The 22,981-nt window shown below is 41.2% G+C and overlaps 1 protein-coding gene across 2 annotated transcripts in view; it reads left to right on the plus strand.

Moving 5' to 3' along the window:
- The first annotated feature begins 9,293 nt into the window (after positions 1-9,293).
- Positions 9,294-22,981, plus strand: part of ippk (inositol 1,3,4,5,6-pentakisphosphate 2-kinase) — a 62,006-nt gene continuing 48,318 nt past the window's right edge. For both annotated transcript variants that reach the window (XM_084316490.1, XM_084316491.1), the window contains exons 1-3: positions 9,294-9,465; positions 12,169-12,228; positions 18,967-19,062. In XM_084316490.1, coding sequence (XP_084172616.1) covers positions 9,385-9,465; positions 12,169-12,228; positions 18,967-19,062 — 237 coding nt within the window. In that variant the 5' untranslated portion in view covers positions 9,294-9,384. The remainder of the gene's footprint in view (positions 9,466-12,168; positions 12,229-18,966; positions 19,063-22,981) is intronic.

A 22,981-nucleotide genomic window follows, 5' to 3' on the forward strand; every position in this document is an offset into this window, starting at 1 on the left:
TAAATTCCATGACAACCTTGCCTTCCTATACAGAAACAGAACCAGCATTCCTTTGATTAGTAGGAAGAGAGTTGTCGAAGCAGTTTTCTTATCAGTCCTGGACTATGGTGATGTAATAGGCATGGTTTGGCCTCAACCCTTAAATCCTTGGACTCTGTATATCACTCTGCCCTCAGATTCATCACTAATGATAGATACGACACTCATCACTGTGTCCTTTATGAGAAGGTTGGTTGGTCCTCGCTGATGGAGAGGCGCAACAAACACTGGTATTTGTTCATTTTTAAGGCCCTTATTGGTAAGCTACCTCCTATACTACATCATTATTGGAATGGAATTTTGGTACCTATGGAACCCGTTCTAGTGACTGGCTGGTCCTAAGGTCCCCTGAGTTTGCTCGGAACAGGGTAAATCTGCATTTTGCTATGATACCCCCTAGCTCATGGAATGAACTCCAACAGTCCTTAAAGCTTGAGATTCTCCCCTACGTTGCAGAGTTTAAAATCTTGATCTCCAATCATTGTCAATCAAGTTGTACATGTTTTAATTAGTGCTGTCAGGCGATTAATTTTTTTTTATCAAATTAATTACAGGATTTGTAATTAATTAATCTAATTAATCGCATTTTAATCGCATAACCATTTTAGGGCTGATATTCTATATTCTATAATCATACTGTATTTCAAATTGCATGTGTCCGGATGGCAGAATTCAGTACTGTATCTACAAAACCTTCTGTTTAATCATCTTCCCTTTATTCATTTGCTTAGATTTTTCAGGTCTGGTCAATTTTAGCATGGTGTTATTCACAGTCGAAGATAAAAAAATTAAAAGAAATTGAATTGATATTCTCATTTGGTTCATTACAATTTACTCAAGCCTAGTAGTAACAGACACAGTATTTCTGACACTGGGAATACATTCCCTGAGATCCATAGATGTCCCTAGAATCAGATACCAAGAACATGCAAATGGTTTTTTTTTTAAAGTCTGTAAATGTTTATGCTACGATCTTATGGAATGAATGAGATAAAAAAATTATAAAAAGATTTAATTTGTACACATTTATTTTTTTATATTAATTAATTTTGCGTTAATTTTCATAACGCGATAATTAGCTGTGTAATTAATTTATCTAATTAACACGATAAACTGACAGCCCTAGTTTTAATTGATTGTTATCCTTACTTGTCTTATTGTTATGATTTTATATGCTGTGTGATTTTATATGCCTTTTTTTTTTGCTTAACTCTGTATGAACACTTGACGTGACTGTAAATTAGCGAAACCTGAGTTGCCGTTTGAGTTTAAATAAAGGTTTGAAATTAAATGAGACATGTGCTATCGAGTACCTCAGACGAAGAACCATAAGTCTGAACAATGTTTTAAAATGTTCTTTATAATAAACTTTATTATCTAAAGACGTTAAGTTAGAGGGTTGTGTTCATTCATAGTTAAAGACAGTAGAGGTTAAATACTTTATTATCTAAAGATGGTAAGTTAGTTTTGTGTTTATTCATAAAGACAGTAGAGATTGAGATTGAATACTTTATCTAAAGATGGTAAGTTAGTATTGTGTTCATTCATAGTTAAAGACAGTAGAGGTTAAGTACTTTATTATCTAAAGATGGTAACCGCGTGAACTTTGGAAATTACTCAATAACCAACTAGGCTGCAGTAAAAAACTTAAAACCAGATTCTCAAACATAAACATAAAGACGGACAACACGCTCATCACAGAAAAGCTGGATGTAGCCAATTACTTAAATAGTTTCTTCACAAACATAGCCACAACACTGGTAAACAAACTACCCTCCCACTCAGGGCATTATGGGGTAGAACACATAGTAGCTTACTACAAAAACCTAGGGGTCCACAAAGACGACTTCAAACTGGAAATGGTAACAACAGATGAGGTACTCAAAAAACTGAGCGCCCTCCAACCTAACAAGGCCACTGGCCATGACAACATCCCCTCCAAATTCCTCAGAGACTCAGCAGCCGCCATCACCCCAGTCATCACACACATAATAAACCTCTCTATAAAACAGGGACACGTCCCCAAGGACTTCAAAATTGCGAGAGTGACCCCTCTGCACAAAAAAGGCAGTAAATTAGACCCAGGCAACTACCGCCCTGTTTCTATCCTTACCTCCATCTCGAAAGTCATGGAAAAAATTGTATACGAACAGGTCGAAAAATACCTTGCGGAAAAAAATCTAATCTACGAATTCCAATCTGGCTTCAGAACATCCCACTCCACTGACACATGCCTTCTCTATTTAAACGACCACATCAAACAAGAGGTGGACGCGGGCAAATACTGCGGCATGGTCATGCTGGACCTACAAAAGGCCTTCGACACTGTCAATCACACCATTCTGATTGACAAGCTAAAAGCAATTGGTTTTGATAGTCTATCAGTGAGCTGGATGCAATCCTACCTGGAGGGGAGAGAGCAGATGGTGGAGGTAAACGGTACCCTATCCCCCCCCCTCACAGTAAACTGTGGTGTTCCACAAGGAAGCATACTAGGTCCGCTACTGTTCCTAATTTATGCAAATGACATGTCGTCAGCTTGTGACTGCAACTTGTTCCTGTTTGCGGACGACTCAGCCCTGCTGGTCTCTGACAAGAACAAATTACAGGTTGAAAAAACCCTCAGCTCAGAACTAAGCAAAATCTGCATATGGCTCGCTGATAACAAACTATCATTACACATGGGCAAAACAGAGTCCATTCTCTTCGGTTCAAATAACAAACTCAGCAAGACCGACGGCTTCTCAGTTACAGTGGGTGACAATATTGTCACAAGGAAAGAAGATATTACCTACCTGGGTTCCATCCTAGAGGCAAATCTTTCCTGTGACAAAATGGCATCCAATGTAATAAAAAAAGTCAACCAACGAACTCGTTTCTTGTACCGGATCTCCTCACTGGTAAACAAGAATACCCTGAAGACTCTAGCAGGAGCACTCATTCAAGGGTACTACGACTATGCTTGCACCTCATGGTACCAAAGCACCTCAAAGGCGCTAAAAACAAAATTACAAACATCTCAAAACAAACTGGTCAGACTACTGCTTGACCTTACTCCTAGAACCCACCTCACCCCTGCCCACTTTGACAACCTAGGATGGCTTAGAGTAGACGACAGAGTACAGCAACTTGCAATGGGCCTGGTCTACAAGATACACTACACGACCAAGGTACCCATGTACATGACTAAATACTTCCCAAAGGTCAGTGAATACCACGATCACAACACCAGAGGGAGCTCCACAAATCATGTTAAACCCAGATTCGGCTCAAACAAGGGACTAAACACGTTTCGCAATTATGCCACATCAATGTGGAACGCCCTACCCAAAGCTGTAAAGGAATGTGAATCACTACCCACTTTCAAAAACACTCTCAAAAAACACCTAAGGGAGACTGCAACTCGAAACTGGCCCCTGTAAATGTCCGAACACAACCCCCGCCAACCCCCCCCCCCCCCACTCCTACCCCCCCCCCCCCCCCCCCCCCCCCGCCCCCCCAACCACCTCCAATGTACAGTCCCACCCCCACCTACCCAATCCAATGTACAGTTTCTACGCCTAATGTATATACTCTTTTCTTTCTGGTCTCTTTTTGTATCACAAATACAGTACTGTAATTGCAAATCTGGTATGTCATAAATGTATAGATGTAGCAGTACTGTCTATCTGTATGTCATGTATGTCATATATGTTACGATGAATTGGAAATGGGGGACCCTGGTGGAAACAAGACGAAAGTCTTTCTCTGGTCTGCATCCCCTTAACAATTGTATGTATTGAGCTGTACTGCACTGTACCCATTCTGCAATCTGTTAATAAAGTTTTCATTCATTCATTCATTCATTCAAGTTAATGCTGTGTTCATTCATAGTTAAAGACAGTAAAGGTTGAGTACTTTATCTAAAGATGGTAAGTTATGCCCCTTTTCCACTGCATGGTACCTACTCGACTCTACTCTACTCTACTCGGCATTTTCGGTTTTACATTACCAAAGTACCTGGTACCTAAAGCGAGTAGAGTAGAGTAGGGTAGAGTCGAGTAGGTACCATGCAGTGGAAAAGGGGCATTAGAGTGTTGTGTTTGTTCAGTTAGAGACAGTAGAGGCTGAGTACTTTATTATCTAAAGATGGTAAGTTAGAGTGTTGTGTTTGTTCAGTTAGAGACAGTAGAGGCTGAGTACTTTATTATCTAAAGATGGTAAGTTAGAGTGTTGTGTTTATTCATAGTTAAAGACAGTAGAGGCTGAGTACTTTCTGGTGATCACATTCACACTCCAAGTCATTTAGATTAACTTCACAACTGCAAATACACGGGCTGCCCAAGAAAATGTCAAAACAGACTTATATGGTTCTTCAGTGCAAGGGTACATTTTCAGGATCTCACCTAGGGCCCAACAGACCCATGGGCCGGCCCTGAGGATGGGTCACAGCCTCAACATTCTCACTGGGAGACAACGCTGCTTCTTTCAATGTGTCTTGTCTCCTAGTGGTAACAGGAAGCCATTTTCAAATGTTTCTATGACAACACTGACCCGTCCCCGTCTCATGATTCTAGCTCTCGTTTGATATTCTGATCATTACACTCAGTTTCCCACCATGACTCATTCAGCAGCAGCAGCAACAGTAGTAGTGGCAAAACGTTGCTGATATTTGCACCAGTGAACCATGAAATACAGTTTGTCCTGATTCTTTAAACCAGCGGTTCTCAATGTGGCGTCTGGGGACCTCCAGGGGTCCTTCAGGTGGACTCACTAAAAAATGTGTATCTCATACGGGTGCCATGCACTGCATCCAATGGGCGGTTATGGTTGGGATGTAAGGTCCAATGAGGAGTCGCGAGTGGTCGGACTATAATATTAGCTATGGCTATTAGGATTTCGCTGCAGATTCCATCAGCACCGGCTGTGCGAGTGTCCTTCAGCTTCATGATAATGTTGAATAGTTCATCATGGTCAGTTGGTTTCATGAAATTTTTTAGTTTGGATAGTTACCCGATAAATACTGTTTAAAAGACACACCATGGCTCTGGGATGGCTGATTTTATTCACCAGGTCTTCACCAATGATGGTTTACACATATCTACAGTAAGTGGTTCTAGCATTGAGAGAGTCACTGAATATAAGTATCTTGGGGTGTGGCTCGATGAGAAATGTACATTTAAATTCCATGACAACCTTGCCTTCCTATACAGAAACAGAACCAGCATTCCTTTGATTAGTAGGAAGAGAGTTGTCGAAGCAGTTTTCTTATCAGTCCTGGACTATGGTGATGTAATTTATAGGCATGCTTTGGCCTCAACCCTTAAATCCTTGGACTCTGTATATCACTCTGCCCTCAGATTCATCACTAATGATAGATATGACACTCATCACTGTGTCCTTTATGAGAAGGTTGGTTGGTCCTCGTGTAGCCGGTGTGATCTTGTTGCGTTGTGTTTAGTCGATTCGACCCCTGTTAAGGGATCGCCCTGAGTGGGAGTTGAACCCCGATCTCCCGCGTCGCGGGCGGCATCACAGACCACTATACCAAGAAGTGAATTCACTTCTTGCTTCCGGGTCTGGATGCCTCTGGGGAGTGAGTTTACTTGCAGTATCGCTTACCATCCACAGCCACTGAACTACTTGTACCATCGTGACTGTGGATATACTGCGGTACCTCCGTTACACTCGCTGATGGAGAGGCGCAACAAACACTGGTATTTGTTCATTTTTAAGGCCCTTATTGGTAAGCTACCTCCTATACTACATCATTATTGGAATGGAAAAAATTGGGTATCTCATACGGGTGCCATGCACTGCATCCAATGGGCGGTTATGGTTGGGATGTAAGGTCCAATGAGGTTAAGGTAGGGGATGTAGGGTCCAATGAGGTTAAGGTAGGAGTTGTAAGGTCCAATGAGGTTAAGGTATGGGATGTAAGGTCCAATGAGGTTAAGGTAGGAGTTGTAAGGTCCAATGAGGTTAAGGTATGGGATGTAAGGTCCAATGAGGTTAAGGTAGGGGTTGTAAGGTCCAATGAGGTTAAGGTTGGGATGTAAGGACAAATTTTTTAATTGGACCTTACATTAACTTTTTTTTTATATAGGCTATACATATTTTTTTACTTGCCAATGCGCAACCCCACTGTCACCTACCCGCGACCCCAATTTCGGTCACAACCTGTAGTTTGAGAACCACTCAATGGTCCTTCCTGCTTCTTCCTGTCCATGCAGAACCCACTCAAGTTTCAAGTTTCTCAAGTTTCTTTATTAGTTGTCATACAGAAGTACAGAATACTTTTATACAAAATGCTTCTTTCTGTTACGCTCCAGAGACTGTGCTAGACAAAATAGACAAGTATAAAATAAGTATATCAAGTATAAAATAGAAGTCAAGTACATAGACAAAAGTGTTCAGTATATACATATATACAATGTACAATGCGGAGTAGAATGGGATGAGGTACAATTTAGGTACAATTTACAGTAAGGTGTAATGAGGTATGGGTTGTAGTGCAAATTCTTTACCAATAAATATAAAGTGTGTTTATGTGTTCTAAAGTGGGTAAAGTGGGTGCTGCAGTGAGTTGTTTGTTTAAAGTGAGTGTGTGCGTGTGGATGTGTGTGCTGTGAGTGCATTTGATGGTTGTTACATAGTGTTATTGTCATTTAGCATTCTGATGGCCTGAAGATAGAAGCTTCTTCTGAGTCTCTCTGTGCTTGCCATGAGACTCCGGTATCGCTTGCCTGACCGCAGCAGTTCAAAGAAGCAGTTGTTTGGGTGGCTGGAGTCTTTGATAATTCTCTTAGCCTTACCCATGCACCGCTTGTTGTAAATGTCCTGGAGAGTGGGAAGCCCCCCTCCAATTGTGCGTTCGGCTGAACGGGCCACTCTCTGTAGTTTGCTGCGGTCTTGTGCGGTGCTATTCCCAAACCAGGAGGTGATATTGCCAGTCAGGATGCTCTCTATTGTGCATGAGTAGAAGTTCTTAAGGATCTTCTGACTGACTTGGAACTTCCTGAGGAAGTAGAGGCGTTGCCGTGCCTTCTTCACAACACTGTCAATGTGTGTGGTCCATGTCAAGTCCTCGGATATGTGGACTCCGAGGTACTTGAAACTGTTCACTCTCTCAACCGGTGCCCCGTCGATGCTGAGGGGGCTGTAGTCCCTGACCCCCGACCTCCTGAAGTCCACAATCATATCTTTTGTTTTGCTGACGTTCAGGGAGTGAAAATACTAATCCTATCTCCTGTTCCTAATCTTAGCTTGTCTGGCTTTGAATACCGTCTAAGGATTTTGGTCAGGTCTTTCAGGCCTCTGAAGATAAGCAGATGACTCCTTTTTCAACATGTGCTCATCACAAACTGAGCCCTGTCTCTAAGAAGACGCCTGACAATAATATTAACCACTGTATTTACTGACATTATCAATGTATGACTATAATTCCTTATGAACAGATTATAATATACAACAAGGTCCAATGGGGTGAAGGTAGGGGCGGGTTTATACATGAGATACGTTGTTAGGGAGTCCCTCTTTGAGGAGGTCACAATTTCATTCTCTTGAAGTTAAGTGCTACAGTGGTTCTCAACTGGTCTAGCCTCGGGACCCAACATTTTCCTTAGTCATTAAGTTGCGACCCACATTTTTGAACCACTATGATTTATTTAAAAAAAAGTTTTGTTGCAGTAATACACAATCTTTCATGCACTGTTAAAAACATGAAATAAACACAAAAAAGTGCAACAAAAGTGCAACTAGGGCTAAAAACCCAATGAAATAAAATAATAACAAATAATATATGCTTCTTAGCAGATTTCTTAGCTTAACATAACAGATCTAAGTTTGGGGGAACTAATGGGATAACTGGGGTTGCAACTAGGGCTAAAAACCCAATGAAATAAAATAATAATAAATAATATGCTTCTTAGCAGACTTCTTAGCTTAACATAACATACCTAAGTTTGGGGGAACTAATGGGATAACTGGGGTTGCAACAAAAGTGCAACTAGGGCTAAAAACACAATGAAATAAAATAATAATAATAATAATAATAAATAATTATGCTTCTTAGCAGACTTCTTAGCTTAACATAACAGACCTACAGTAAGTTTGGGGGAACTAAAGAGATAACTGGGGTTGCAACAAAAGTGCAACTTACTAGGGCTAAAAACACAGTTGAGAAACACAGAAAAATAAGCTGAGAAGCCACTTTCACAAAGATAGGTAGTACAAAAAAAATCTATAAATATTTTTTGGGAAATGGGAAGTAGAAGTAGGGAGGGGATACATACCTGCAACATGTAAACAACAACGTTTATTTTGGACCCGCAATTTTTTTTAAATGATAAATTAATTAATTTTTTTTTTATGATTAGTCTACATACAATTTTTATCTAGTCTAATATATATATACTACACAAATGTTCTAGAACATTGGTCATGACATCATACGGAGACATCACCAATGTTCTAGCACATTCGGCTATGACATCACCACAAATGTTCCAGAATGTTCGATGTTCTAGAATATTCAGCTATGACATCATCACAAATGTTCCAGAATGTTCGGGCGGAACTAATGTTCCTAACAATAGATCCGTGGGTGAATTATGTACCATTACAATCACTACAATGGCACCTTTATGCTCAATGAGAATTATACTCTATAAAGAGGGACTGTTATGATCACAAGTTTAATTTTCTCTATTGTTAGCTCTTCAACTAAAGTACAGACAACTATGGAACTTGTGACTTAAATTTACTCAACAAACATCTTCTCAGCCGGTGCTTCCTGGGGGTGATGTAGCCTAATGTGTGTCCTTCAGCTAGTCCCTGACATGAGAGAAGTTGACAGTGACACCACTGTCTTTAGGCTACTGTCAGCCCAAACATCCCTCAGGCTCTGAATATCACATGCTTCAACAGGAGGCAGGCCCCACCCTCGCGTTGTTGTTTATGTTGGGATTATCACAGACAAGGATGAGTTTACTTTCCCCATAATAGAGTTTTACTGTGTTGAATTCCATCTACATCCTGTCATGGATCAAGAGGTACAATTATCTTGCCTTCGTGTACGTCATTCCTCATATCATCCAATCAAACGCCTCTCTAAAAAAGATGAAAAAAACGACCAACGAGGGCGCACTGGGCGGGACATCCTGGGGAAGTGGTCGTGTGTTTGTGAGAGACGGCCAATGAGGGCGGACTGGGCGGGACATCCTGGGGAAGTGGTCGTGTGTGTTTGTGAGCGACGGCCAGACTGAGGAGGCTTGTCGTCCAACACACAGCGGCGGCTCTGCACTTTGTATGTTTGCAGTTTTCTTTTTGCTCGAGTTCATAGCTTAACCCCCAGCCGTTGTTGTTATGGAACTGGATAACATGGACGAGAACGACTGGAAATATCACGGAGAGGGCAACAAGAGCCTGGTTGTCTCTCACACACAGGTGAGTTAAGCTAAGCTACCTAAGCTAAAAAAAAAAGAGCCTGGCTTGTCCATAATGTGAACATCTCGTTAGCTTGTGTTCGTTAGCCGACTGTAGCACAACTTCACTTCTGATGCATCAGGGGCAAACTAACGTCCGTTCACCTGTAGCTCGCTGTGGAAGAAACGCTATATCTCTTACGTGTCCTTAGTGGTAAAGTGGCAACAATGTTGTTAATTAAAATAAACCGTTAAATTTCGCGACGTTGCCTTTTTTTTACTTTCTAAATTCTATTTTTAGCCGATAGTTTGCTAGTTAGCTTCCCGGCTAACCGTTGTTAACTACTAAACAACCCAGAGCTGGCTGTCCGGTGTCAGACATGCCTGCTAATATTAGACCTGTGGGGACCAAGGCGACACAGCCGACATGTCTGGCTGGCTAGCAGCTAAATGTGGAGAAGTAAAACAAATAATGAGTTAATTGGCTACGATTATATCACGTGGATCAGCTCCACAGCCTTTCAATCAGTGCAGTTGTACTAACAGGGGCTGTGAGAGTTGTGACTGATCGTATGGAAATGCGAATAGTCCTGACTTGTTGTATTGTGTAATAATACATATTATAATCTTGTGTAATAACTCCAACTGGATCACAAATTCACCATGTCCACGAGTGTCGTAATACCGGCATCTGCATTAAAGACAGATTAGTGGTCGGCTCTGTGTAAAGCAATGCTTGTAACCAATAAGTCTTAATAAAAGTAATCCGTTTTGTGGAAGAAGTCACAAAGTTAAAGCCACACCGACTGAGTCACATAATTCATAAAAAAAGTATCAGTAAGCCGTAAAAGAGTTACTTTTGAAAGTTATCCTAAAAGTAACTAAAGCCGAAATCAATTGTCGATAATCAGTAACTAGCTTATTTTCACTGATTGTGTTTAGTAGTACACATGTGATCAGCTCATCACATGTGGTCATGCTGGACCTACAAAAGGCCTTTGACACGGTCAATCACTCCATTCTGATTGACAAGCTAAAAGCAATTGGTTTTGATAGTCTATCAGTGAGCTGGATGCAATCCTACCTTGAGGGGAGGGAACAGATGGTGGAGGTAAACGGTACCCTATCCCCCCCTCTCACAGTGAGCTGTGGTGTTCCACAAGGAAGCATACTAGGACCGCTACTGTTCCTAATTTATGCAAATGACATGTCGTCAGCTTGTGACTGCAACTTGTTCCTGTTTGCGGACGACTCAGCCCTGCTGGTCTCTGACAAGAACAAGTTACAGGTTGAAAAAACCCTCAGCTCGGAACTAGGCAGAATCTGCATATGGCTCGCTGATAACAAACTATCATTACACATGGGCAAAACAGAGTCCATTCTCTTCGGTTCAAATAACAAACTCAGCAAGACCGACGGCTTCTCAGTTACAGTGGGTGACAATATTGTCACAAGGAAAGATGAAATTACCTACCTGGGTTCCATCCTAGAGGCTAATCTCTCCTGTGACAAAATGGCATCCAATGTAATAAAAAAAGTCAACCAACGAACTCGATTCTTGTACCGGATCTCCTCTCTGGTAAACAAGAATACCCTGAAGACTCTGGCAGGAGCACTCATTCAGGGGTACTACGACTATGCTTGCACCTCATGGTACCAAAGCACCTCAAAGGCGCTAAAAACAAAATTACAAACATCTCAAAACAAACTGGTCAGACTACTGCTTGACCTTACTCCTAGAACCCACCTCACCCCTGCCCACTTTGACAACCTAGGATGGCTTAGAGTAGATGACAAGAGTACAGCAACTTGCAATGGGCCTGGTCTACAAGATACACTACACGACCAAGGTACCCATGTACATGGCAAAATACTTCCCAAAGGTCAGTGAATACCACGATCACAACACCAGAGGGAGCTCCACAAATCATGTTAAACCCAGATTCGGCTCAAATAAGGGACTAAACACGTTTCGCAATTATGCCACATCAATGTGGAACGCCCTACCCAAAGCTGTAAAGGAATGTGGATCACTACCCACTTTCAAAACCTCTCAAGAGACACCTACGGGAGACTGCAATTCAACACTGGCCCCTGTAAATATCCTAACCCAACCCCCTCCAATGTACAGTCATTTACCTAGTATGGCTTTGTCAATAGTCCAATGTACAATTTTGTTTGTTTGTACAGAGTCTCCCCCCCCCCCTCAATGTACAGTTTTGCTTGTTTATACAGTGTGCCCCCCCCCCCCCCCCCCCAACCACCTCCAATGTAAATTACCCAGTATGGTTGTCAATATCCCAGTGTACCCAACCCCCCCCACCCAACCTCCTCCAATGTACAGTTTCTACGTCAAATGTATATACTCCCTTTTCTTGACTCCTTCTGTATCACAAACAGTACTGTATTTGCAAATCTGGTATGTCATAAATGTATAGATGTAGCAGTACTGACTATCTGTATGTCATGTATGTCATATATGTCCTGATGAATTGAAAATGGGGGACCCTGGTGTAAACAAGACGAAAGTCTTTCTCTGGTCTGCATCCCCTTAACAATTGTGTGTATTGAGCTGTACTGTATTGTACCCATTCTGCAATCTGTTAATAAAGTTTTCAATCAATCAATCAATCAGCTGTGTTTATAACATGGGAAGATCACAGGGTGTTGGATAATGTAATGTCTGGAACTGGTGATGAAGGTGTCTTGTTTTCTGTCCCTGTAGCATTCCAGAGTTCTGCGCCTGCTCAAGTACCCCGCAGAAGACTGTGAAAATGCACCACAGGTAAAGTTTGCATGTGTGACGGTTGCCTGTTCTTTAGTGCAGGTGTGTGTGTGTGTAAACGTGTCTGTGCATGATGTGTGACGTTTGCCTGTTCTTTTGCACGTGTAAAGGTGTGTGTCTCCATGTGTGTTTGTGTGTGTACATGTGCAGTGTTACATCACAGCTCATCAGATGAAATACCATATTAATAGCTCTTCTTGTGTTGCACATATTGTGAGTCCACTGTGGGTCCATTCCACTGCTAAAACCTCTATCTTACCCTACTGGCATGTCAGGACCACTAGAGATCTTATCATCTTATCCTACCGGCCTGTCAGGACCACTAGATCTTAACATCTTATCCTACCGGCCTGTCAGGACCACTAGATCTTAACATCTTATCCTACTGGCCTGTCAGGACCACTAGATCTTAACATCTTATCCTACTGGCCTGTCAGGACCACTAGATCTTAACATCTTATCCTACCGGCCTGTCAGGACCACTAGATCTTAACATCTTATCCTACTGGCCTGTCAGGACCACTATATCTTAACATCTTATCCTACCGGCCTGTCAGGACCACTAGATCTATAATCGCATCCTACCGGCGGCCTGTAAGGACCACTAGATCTTAAACTTGAACTATGGAACATTTTCATTAATACATATTGTTTCTTCAGCAAGCTAAATAATGAAGTTTAATGACACAAATGTAAAACGGAGCCCAGAGTTACTTAGTCAGAAGAAATGTTCCTTTTTATTGCAGTTTTCTCTTATCCTCCATGTTTAAACAAGGTGCAGTTACCTCCCATGGCCCATAGAAGTTGCCTTTGAGAACCAACGGTTCTCGAGCCGTAACGGCACATGGGGCAGGACTCAGGAGCCTATCTCCTGTTTCCGTAGTGTGAGGCAGCTTGATGTACAAGTACACCCCTTGGACATGACGCTAGTATGTCGCAAGGACTTCCCCCCCCAAACCAACCCTTGATGCTGAGTGTTAAGCAGGGAGGCTATAGTCTTTGGTATGACTCGGCCGGGGCTTGAACTCCCGAACTCAGGGCGGACACTCTACCCACGAGGCCACTGAGCCGGTACTATGGCCCATAGGGTGAGGTTCAAACACACTACTACACTTTTTGTTAAAAAATCAAGTTTGAACTATTATTCCAACTTGGCGAAATGTTTAATTCAATAATAAATGTTCCAAATGTAATGATGAGTTTGAATTCAAAACCAGAGTGGAGCTGGAACGATCTGCTTTCTATTGTCCTTAATGTAACCATGCTAAAAGCAACATGCCTTGTGTTCTAAAAGGTGGCGTTTGTGTTTAGTGACGAGTAACAAGGAGTGCCTTGTAGGCTCAAACTATTTTGCTCTCCCGGCGTCTGCTCTCTGCCCCTTTCTCTCTCTCTCTCTCTCTCTCCTTTCTGGCCTTTCTGGCTGAGTGAGCGCTGAAAGACAGGCGACTAGTAGCCAGTCAGGCACTGCTGTGCTGAATAACCAAACCATATGTATGGACACAAAACGTAGTGTAATCCATCATTATGAATAAAAGGATGCCTGTCGTTCCATCAGTCACAACATTCTTAAATGAGAAATTAGTGCCTTCGTACATTTTGCACGCGGCCGCAGCTCCGTCTCTCTCTCTCATACACACGGTCTCTCTATCTATCTCGCTCGCTTGCAAACCACAAATGATCCTAACCGAATGGATGACTGACATTAATAATTGTTTTGGGATTGTTTTGAGATTAGAAAGCGCCACAGAGCTGCCGAGGGATGAGCGCTGAGAGCATGATGTCGGATGATTCTGATGAACGTGAAAGTTTGAATGAATTCGAACAAACTATTTTACTTTGTATTCGTTGGAACTTGATTTTTGTCAAGAGTGACTGCAAACCGGAGGGGAACAACACAACCAGATGAGCAGTGAAAGTGTATAAGATTAGATGGATATCGGAGGTTCCTCTACCATAAGATAGATATCAGAGAGGTTCCTCTACCCTAAGATGGATATCAGAGAGGCTCCTCTACTATAAAATAGATATCAGAGGTTAATCTACTCTAAGATAGATATCAGAAAGGTTCCTCTACCCTAAGATGTTCATATCTGGTTTTAGTATTGGGGATACAGATCCCTTTGTCCTGGTTTGGGTGCATCTTGGGACATGTATCTGTAGTGAGGGGACATGTATCTGTAGTGAGGGGACATGCATCTGTAGTGAGGGGACATGCATCTGTAGTGAGGGGACATGCATCTGTAGTGAGGGGACATGCCTCTGTAGTGAGGGGACATGCCTCTGTAGTGAGGGGACATGCCTGGTTGGAAAAACCGGTTTACCAAGTCTGCTCAATCAACATGTAGTAGTTTCACTTTCTACTATGGTATGTTCCACCCGGCAGCTGTGTGTATTTGCCATGTCTCGCGACTCTCGGCCCTTCATCAATGGAGGCCGACACACGTATTCCAATACACAACTCACTATACACCCTGCGCATTTATAATCCCGGGAGGGGGGGTCTGGTCTTTTGTGTGTAACCCAGACTCTCAATTGATAGGTTTGTTGTCAGAAGCGGTGCTGGTTGGCCGCAATGAAATGGGCTCTGCCTCTGATCTCGATGCAAAGTATTCGCCTTTGTTAACTCGGAGAAGAAGCGCAGATTTTCCTTGCAGACAAAAACAACACATTGGCAGAGAAATGCGCTGGAAACTCCGTTAGTGGCACTGCAGGATAATAAGCGGAGATTTGGGGGTATTTACTCAGCTTGATGGCTTTTTGTAGGAACAGAATGCAGCCAGGAGGCGCTCAATGATCTTTCGTGTGACAAGCTACTGAATGAGCTAATTTCATTTTCTAAACAACGTGCGTTTATTTTGATATTCCTTATCTCCACGTTGAAATTACGCGATACATTAACACTTTCGCGGCCACTGGGATCCGTCTAATCTCACTCTATAAGGCCAGTTTATCATAACAACCTCAACCTTTCATTGTGTGTGAGGCTGTTTGTAGAGCTAAATCTATACTTTATATTATTGCTATCTGTCCATTGTCATTCTCAATTGACACTATAAACCGTCCCTTCAATATGCCTTAAATAAATAATTTTTTCATCAATACGTTCCCATTTTATACAACACCATGTCGGTGTTTCCCACAGGATTTTGTGAGACTGTGGTGGGTGAACCTCGGATCCTCTAGGCGGGTCTGGGGGCATGCTCCCACACAATATTCTTTTTTTGTGTACATTGTAAAGTTAAATCCATCAATCTGGTGCACTTTGAGAGCAAAATAAAGAGGCCAGATCTATGATTAACTTTGTGCTCAAAACACAAAATCGACTACTAGAGCATTTGAGCCATCAAAGAAATTAAGCAAAAGTGGTTACCTGTGTTAAACTGATTTATTTTTTAGAAAATAAAAAAATATACTGGATTACTATTACGACTACTACTGACTACTGTTTGTTCCCTGTCCAGATGACAGCAGAAGGAAATTAAATTTTAAGCACCAATTTGCACGGACAACCTTAAAACAAAGGTGCACCTCAGTTATAGGTATCAAACTATGGAACTCTTTGCAGAATGATGAAAAGAGTTCCACTAATATATTTCACTTCAAAAGGTTGTGCAAAGAAAAGATACATAGACAGTATAGCACAGTTTAGTATAATATTGCAGTTTAGCGTGTCAGGATGACGTAGCATAGAGTTGCAGTGTAGGCCAGTATGAGTATAGTAATATAGTATATATAGCAGCGTAACATAGAATAATAATATATTAAAATATTGTATAATACTGTACCAATATGGTGTAGAATAAATAGTATGATTTAGTTATATTATAATTAGGGGTATCGGTATCGGCCGATAAGTGCCTTGTTGACTGCAATCGGCCTATCGGCCTATAAGCTCGAATGTGCCGATGGCAGTAGCCGATAAATATCCATCAATTTGTGTAGCGTCAAGACAAAAAAAAGTTCACTCGCGACCTGCACAATGCCTCCCCCACACACACACACACACACACAAGCTACTGCATCAAAGTTACTACTTATGATTAACAAGGCATTCGTTTTGTGGCATTAACGTTATATAGTTAGTGTTACACGTTCAATAACATCAGCATATTATTTACCCGAACGTAGCAAGCGTTCATACTAGCTCAGTTCCTTCCGTTGCTCACAGAGCCCTGAGTTTTACCCATTCTGCAATCTGTTAATAACGTTTTCAATCAGACAGTATAGAAAGGCTTTGTTTTATTATAACATTAGTTGCAGTAAAATCATTATGCCTCATTTAAGTCATCCTGCGGAGCTAAAAGCTAAACGTCAGCCGCGCCGTGTTGTTCTAGAAAACCTTGTCAACTCAAAATCAATGGCGGACAAAAGCCGAAGTAAAAAATGTATACGGCTTGCCGATTGGTGGTAACAGCAGAGGCGGGTGCAAGCGGTGTGTGACGTAATTGGCAGAATCGACTGTCAATCAAAATTTCATTGGTTGAGACAATAGTATCTCGCTGCAGCCCAGCAGGTAGACCATGCTGGGAGAACTAGTATCTAGATGCAGCCCTGCAGAACATACTGGGAGAGAGATAGTGCTATTTCTTGATGTTTCCTTTTTTTAAGTAAGTAAAGAGGCCTATGTTCATATCAGTGAGCACAATTTGTAACACAAATATACAGTAGTTTCATAATAAAAAAAAAAATATTACAAAAAAAATATATATTTAAAAAAAGAATTGTTGCCACAAATATCGGAATCGGTATCGGCCGATTGTGTTAGTTGAACAATCGGTATCGGTGGTAAATTTTCATATCGGTGCATCCCTAATTATAATAAAATAGAAATTAGATAGTATATAGAAGTATAATACATTATATAAATGTATAGCTACATGTGTGTGTAAATGAATGAACCCAAATATGTAGTTTGACTGATAGATACACAAAATGGGTTTATTTATGTTGATTTAATTTGGTTGTGTTGATGTTTCCATTTTTGCAAAACTGGTATATTCTGTTTGGCTTTACACAATAAGTCTATCAGTGTGTTGTGTGTGTGTAGGGGCAGGTATATAAGAATTTTTCTTCTTCCTGTTCTTTCGGCCATGGGATTTGGTGAATTATATGAATATGTACTGTTGGACTGTGGTAATTCCATGTACGAATAAATAAATGAAATGAAAAATGAAATGATGCATCCCTATTGGCAGTGGTAGTTTCTACTATGGTATGTCTACACCATGTCAAATCAACATGTAGTAGTTTCTACTATGGTATGTCTACACCAGGGGTTCCCAAACTTTTCAGGCCAGGGCCCAGAAAATAAGGCGTCAGAGAGCCGCGGCCCAATGCACATCGTCAGGCTTTTTTTTTTCTTTTTTTTTGCCAGGCGACCGATTTTTTAAGCCAAATATCACTTCAATCCTATTAAGTTAGTTCAAGTTAGTTATTCATTTATATGTGCTATTTATGAGAGGGCTAACTTGTTGCAAAATAATAATGATAATAATAATAGCCTCATTAAAATACTATTGTTGCTTCGGTTGTTTTCAGCGTTTTATGTGCATAATCTGTTATTTAGTTTGAAATGTTCGTTGAAATAAGTAGATTTTTCGTTTTTGTTTATTTATTAAGTTAATATAAAACCATATAGTCACATTTTAGAATACAATAGAATAGAATTTTAGAATACAACTAGAAACACTGTCCTGGCCTGCTTCTAAGTTCAGTGGCCTGACAAAAAATAAAATTTATTTTTTATTTTATTTTTTTTATAAATCATCTCACGGCCCACCCGTGGCTGTTCGCGGCCCACCTTTGGGTCGCGACCCCGACTTTGGGAACCACTGGTCTACACTACACCGTGTCAAATCAACATACTAGTAAACACTAGACAGAACTATCCCTTTTAAAACGGTGCCCCAGGGATCCGTTCCCCGTCTTACTGCACTGTCCTGCTCCTGACAGGCACCAGGCTGCCTGGTTTTAAAAGAAGCTGGTTCATAGTGGCGGATTGTCTGTTTTAATTAAAGGGGAACTACGTCCAGTTTAAGAATTTATACATGTTATTCCTATGGTCTAAGACTATCCAAAAATATTAGTGAACATGAATAACTTTCTCCCCAATCCAAAAACTAGAGCACTACAACTCAAACTTGTGATGTCATTGTGTATAAACTAGTCTGAAGCTGCTCCATAGACAATGAATTGGGAGAGATGTTCTACATGATACTGGGAGCACCCAGGGGAATGTTCTGTGTATACAGACGGGTTCTGTTTCAGAACCGAGAACACTATTATAGAATAAAGTAGGGCTGGACGAGTTTAATTGAGTTTCAATTTCAATCTTTGCTTCCCACGACCATGAAAATAAGAGAATCGCGATAAAACGATTATTGTGCAGCATGCCGTGTTGCTCTCATTTTGCCTTCTGTTGTAAATGCAGTGCACCCTTGCTTCACAGTAGTGTGCTCAGGCCCTCCCCTCCCAAGCCCAAACAGTAGTTTCAGTTTGTGATGAGAGGAGGGAACCACGTTTCTCCAGTTATTTTTAAACGTCTTTGGTAACTTGTAGAAGATGACTGAAAGGCAGCCCTTGGTCGAGAAGTTTCTATCTGTCCTGTTCCTGTAGCTTCACTTAGGTTCTTCTTAACCTTTTACCCATAATGTCATATAATAATAATTCATTTTATTACGTTTTTCAAGAACCCAAAGATGCTGAAATAATATCTCTCTCTTTCTTTTTCTTTCTCAGACTACTGAACAGGCCTTCAGACACATCCAGAACATAGTTGACTTCAGTAGAAACGTCATGAGTCCTTTGCTGGGGGAGAAGTTTGTCCACAACGGAGTAAGTCTGTCTTTTTACTATACTGGTAGATAGAATTATACTTGTGTTATTAGTTGTAAATTACCTGGTTTATGTAGCTACAAAATACTTAGCCCTGTTTGCTGCTTACCAATGATTGATCAGTAGAGTCCTTTCTCAATCAGCAACACAATCCATGACGTTCCTTACACTAGCTCTGGATAGTTAGCCATAAACCAAGTCAATCAGGTCAAACTCCTGTGGGAGGCGGTCAAGTGAGACACGGGGTCAAGAATCTATTAAAATGTATTTAAATGTCCCTAATATGCTGTTGACCATCAGAGGTGTCCTGTGTGTCTCTACTGTTAGCGTGGTTAATGCTCTGCACTGTATCACTGATAAAGATACTTTTGACCTCTTCAATAACTAGTTACAAATGATAAAGATACTTCTGTTTGTAAAATATATAACCTCAACAATAACTAGTTACAAATTCTGAATATTGTTTATAATTCCGACACAAATCCAAAGTGAACCAACGTTGCTCTTAGAGGATGCTTATTTTGAAACAAGGTGAACCAATCAAGGACTACAGCCCCCCAGCATCGACGGGGCACCGGTTGAGAGAGTGAACAGTTTCAAGTACCTCGGAGTAGGGATGGGTATCGTTAGGATTTTATCGATACTACTACTCTTATCGATACTGCTTAACGGTTCGGTACTTTATCGATACTCTTATCGGTTCTTTTTGGTTCTTTTTTTGCAAGAAAAAAAGACAATTAATTAAGAACAGAATCAACATTGCTTTATTATTTATAAATACAACTTTATAAATAAGTATTATAAATAAATATAATTTCTTCAGCAACAGCAGCAGCAATGTTCTTTTATATAACTTTATAAATAAATATAATAAATGAATATAATTTCTTCAGCAACAGCAGCAACAATGTTTTAAATGTGTCTGACTCTGAATTATAGACTTTTTATAATAAACAACAAATGCAAAAGGCTAACAGAACTGTGACACTCGTTCACCCTATCCTCTGTCATCCTTCCTCTAGCTGCTAGGGTGAAAGGACTTTGGGTGGTGGAGGGAGGTAGAGGGAAGGATGTGTGGTGGCCCTGGGCTCACTGGCCTGGGACACATTGGTGGCTGACGCCTCAGCTTGACGATCTATAAAAAGTTTAGATTGTAGTATTTGTAGCTAAACAATTATTTTGTTTATTAGCCTATTTGTAATAATTCGTTATTAGCCTAGGAAACTCCGTATCTTGGCTTACCGGCGGCAGTGGACGTGGATGCAGATGGAACACTGCGCGCAAGGCAGTCGAATACGCGCATTTCTGCACACTAATATCATGTTTTGCCAACAGATGTTTTGATAAATTGCTCGTATTGCCACCCTTACTGGCAAATGTTTTGTTGCACTTGTGGCAACGTGCGTTGTATATCCATACTTTCTTTAGAACGCTTCGCTCTATCCGCCATCACGAGTCACGGTGCATGCAGACTCAGAGCTGTCTGTGTCTGTGTGCAGCGCGCTTCAGCACAATAGTATCCAGCTGCAGCCGTTCAGACCAGCGCTTACAAGCCCCGCACATATTGTAAGCGCTGGTCTGAACGGCTGCAGCTGGAAGCATCTCCTTCAGCACGGAGAACTTTCATTAAGGAGTACCCGTATGTACAGTAGCACTACTAGCGAGCGACTCGCGAGGAGTGTGTGTAATAATGACTCGCTGTGGCTCGCTTCTCGTGCAGAGACAGAGAGAGGATAGATCGTTTGCAACTTTTAAATAATAATAATAATAATAATAATAATAATAATAATTTCTCTAGAGTATCGATAGCAGTACCGAGGACGTCGGAGCTTATAAATACTCCGGTATTTTATAATATGGTACCGGTTCCCGTTTAAAACCGGGGTCCGGGGGGCATCCCTACCTCGGAGCCCACATATCCGAGGACTTGACATGGACCACACACATTGACAGTGTTGTGAAGAAGGCACGACAATGCCTCTACTTCCTCAGGCGCCTAAGGAAGTTCCAAGTCAGTCAGAAGATCCTTAGGAACTTCTACTCATGTACAATAGAGAGCATCCTGACCGGCAACATCACCTCCTGGTTTGGGAATAGCACTGCACAAGACCGTAGCAGACTACAAAGAGTGACACGTTCAGCCGAACGCACAATTGGAGGGGGGCTTCCCACCCTCCAGAACATTTACAACAAGCGGTGCAAGGGGAAGGCTAAGAGAATTATTAAGGACTCGAGCCACCCGAACAACTGCCTCTTTGAACTGCTGCGGTCAGGCAAGCGATACCGGAGTCTTAAGGCGAGCACAGAAAGACTCAGAAGAAGCTTCTATCCCCAGGCCATCAGGCTGCTAAACGAACAATAAACAATATGCAACAACCATCAAATGCACACACCCACACGCACACACTCACTTAAACAAACAACACACTGCAGCACCCACTCTCCACACTTTAGATCACACAAACACACTTTATATTTATTGATAAAGGATTTGGACTACAACTCGTACACCTACTGTAAATTGTACCTAAATTGCACCTCATCCCATTTCTGCCTTGCACTATATGGTATTGTATATTAGTACACTGCATAGTATTGTATATTATATGGTAACTCAGTTACGTCTATTCTGCATCGAACATTGTACATATGTCTATACTGAACACTGTGACCTCATTTTTTACTTCTAATTTACATACTATACTATGTTATTTTATTTCATACTTATCTTGTCTTGCACAGTCTCTGGAGCGTAACAGTAAGAAGCATTTTGTATAAAAGTATTCTGTACTTCTGTATGACAACTATTAAAGAAACTTGAAACTTGAACCAACGTTGCTCTTAGAGGATCCTTATTTATTTTAAAATCTCAAAAGGCAACTGAGATTTCCCTGATTTTAAAGTCACGCCGAGTGTAGATACAGAGTTAAGCAAAAAGGCATATAAAATCACAGCATATAAAACAATAAGACAGATGGTTAAAGTATCTGCAACTTGACAATGGTTGGAGATCAACAGAGGGGAGAATCTTTAAGGACTGCAGTGTTTCCCACAGGATTTTGTGAGACTGTGGTGGGTACCTCTGCCCCTCTAGGGGTGTCCGGGGGCATGCTCCCCCGGATTTTTTTTTTTTTTTTAATTTTTTTTAGTTTTAAAGTTAAATGTATCAATCTGGTGCACTTTGAGAGCAAAATAAAGAGGCTAGATTTATGATGAACTTTGTGCTCAAAACACAAAATCGACTAGAGCATACATTTGAGCCATCAAAGAAATGAAGCAATGAATGAATGAATGAATGAAAACTTTATTTAACAGATTGCAGAATGGGTACAATACAGTACGGCTCAATACATACAATTGTTAAGGGGATGCAGACCTGAGAAAGACGTTTGTCTTGTTTCCATCAGGGTCCCCCATTTTCAATTCATATAGACATATATGACATACATGACATACAGATAGTCAGTACTGCTACATCTATACATTTATGACATACCAGATTTGCAAATACAGTACTGTTTGTGATACAGAAGGAGTCAAGAAAAGGGAGTATATACATTTGACGTAGAAACTGTACATTGGAGGTTGGGTGGGGGGGGTTGGGTACATTGGGATATTGACAACCATACTGGGTAATTTACATTGGAGGTGGTTGGGGGGGGGGGGGGGGCGGGGGGCACACTGTATAAACAAGTAACACTGTACATTGAGGGGGGGGGGGGAGGAGACACTGTACAAACAAACACAATTGTACATTGAACTATTGACAAAACCATACTAGGTAAATGACTGTACATTGGAGGGGGTTGGAATGATTGGGTTAGGATATTTACAGGGGCCAGTGTTGAATTGCAGTCTCCCGTAGGTGTCCCTTGAGAGAGGTTTTGAAAGTGGGTAGTGATCCACATTCCTTTACAGC

The sequence above is a fragment of the Notolepis coatsorum genome, assembly GCF_963971535.1.
Source record: "Notolepis coatsorum genome assembly, chromosome: 6".
Lineage (NCBI taxonomy): Eukaryota > Metazoa > Chordata > Actinopteri > Aulopiformes > Paralepididae > Notolepis > Notolepis coatsorum.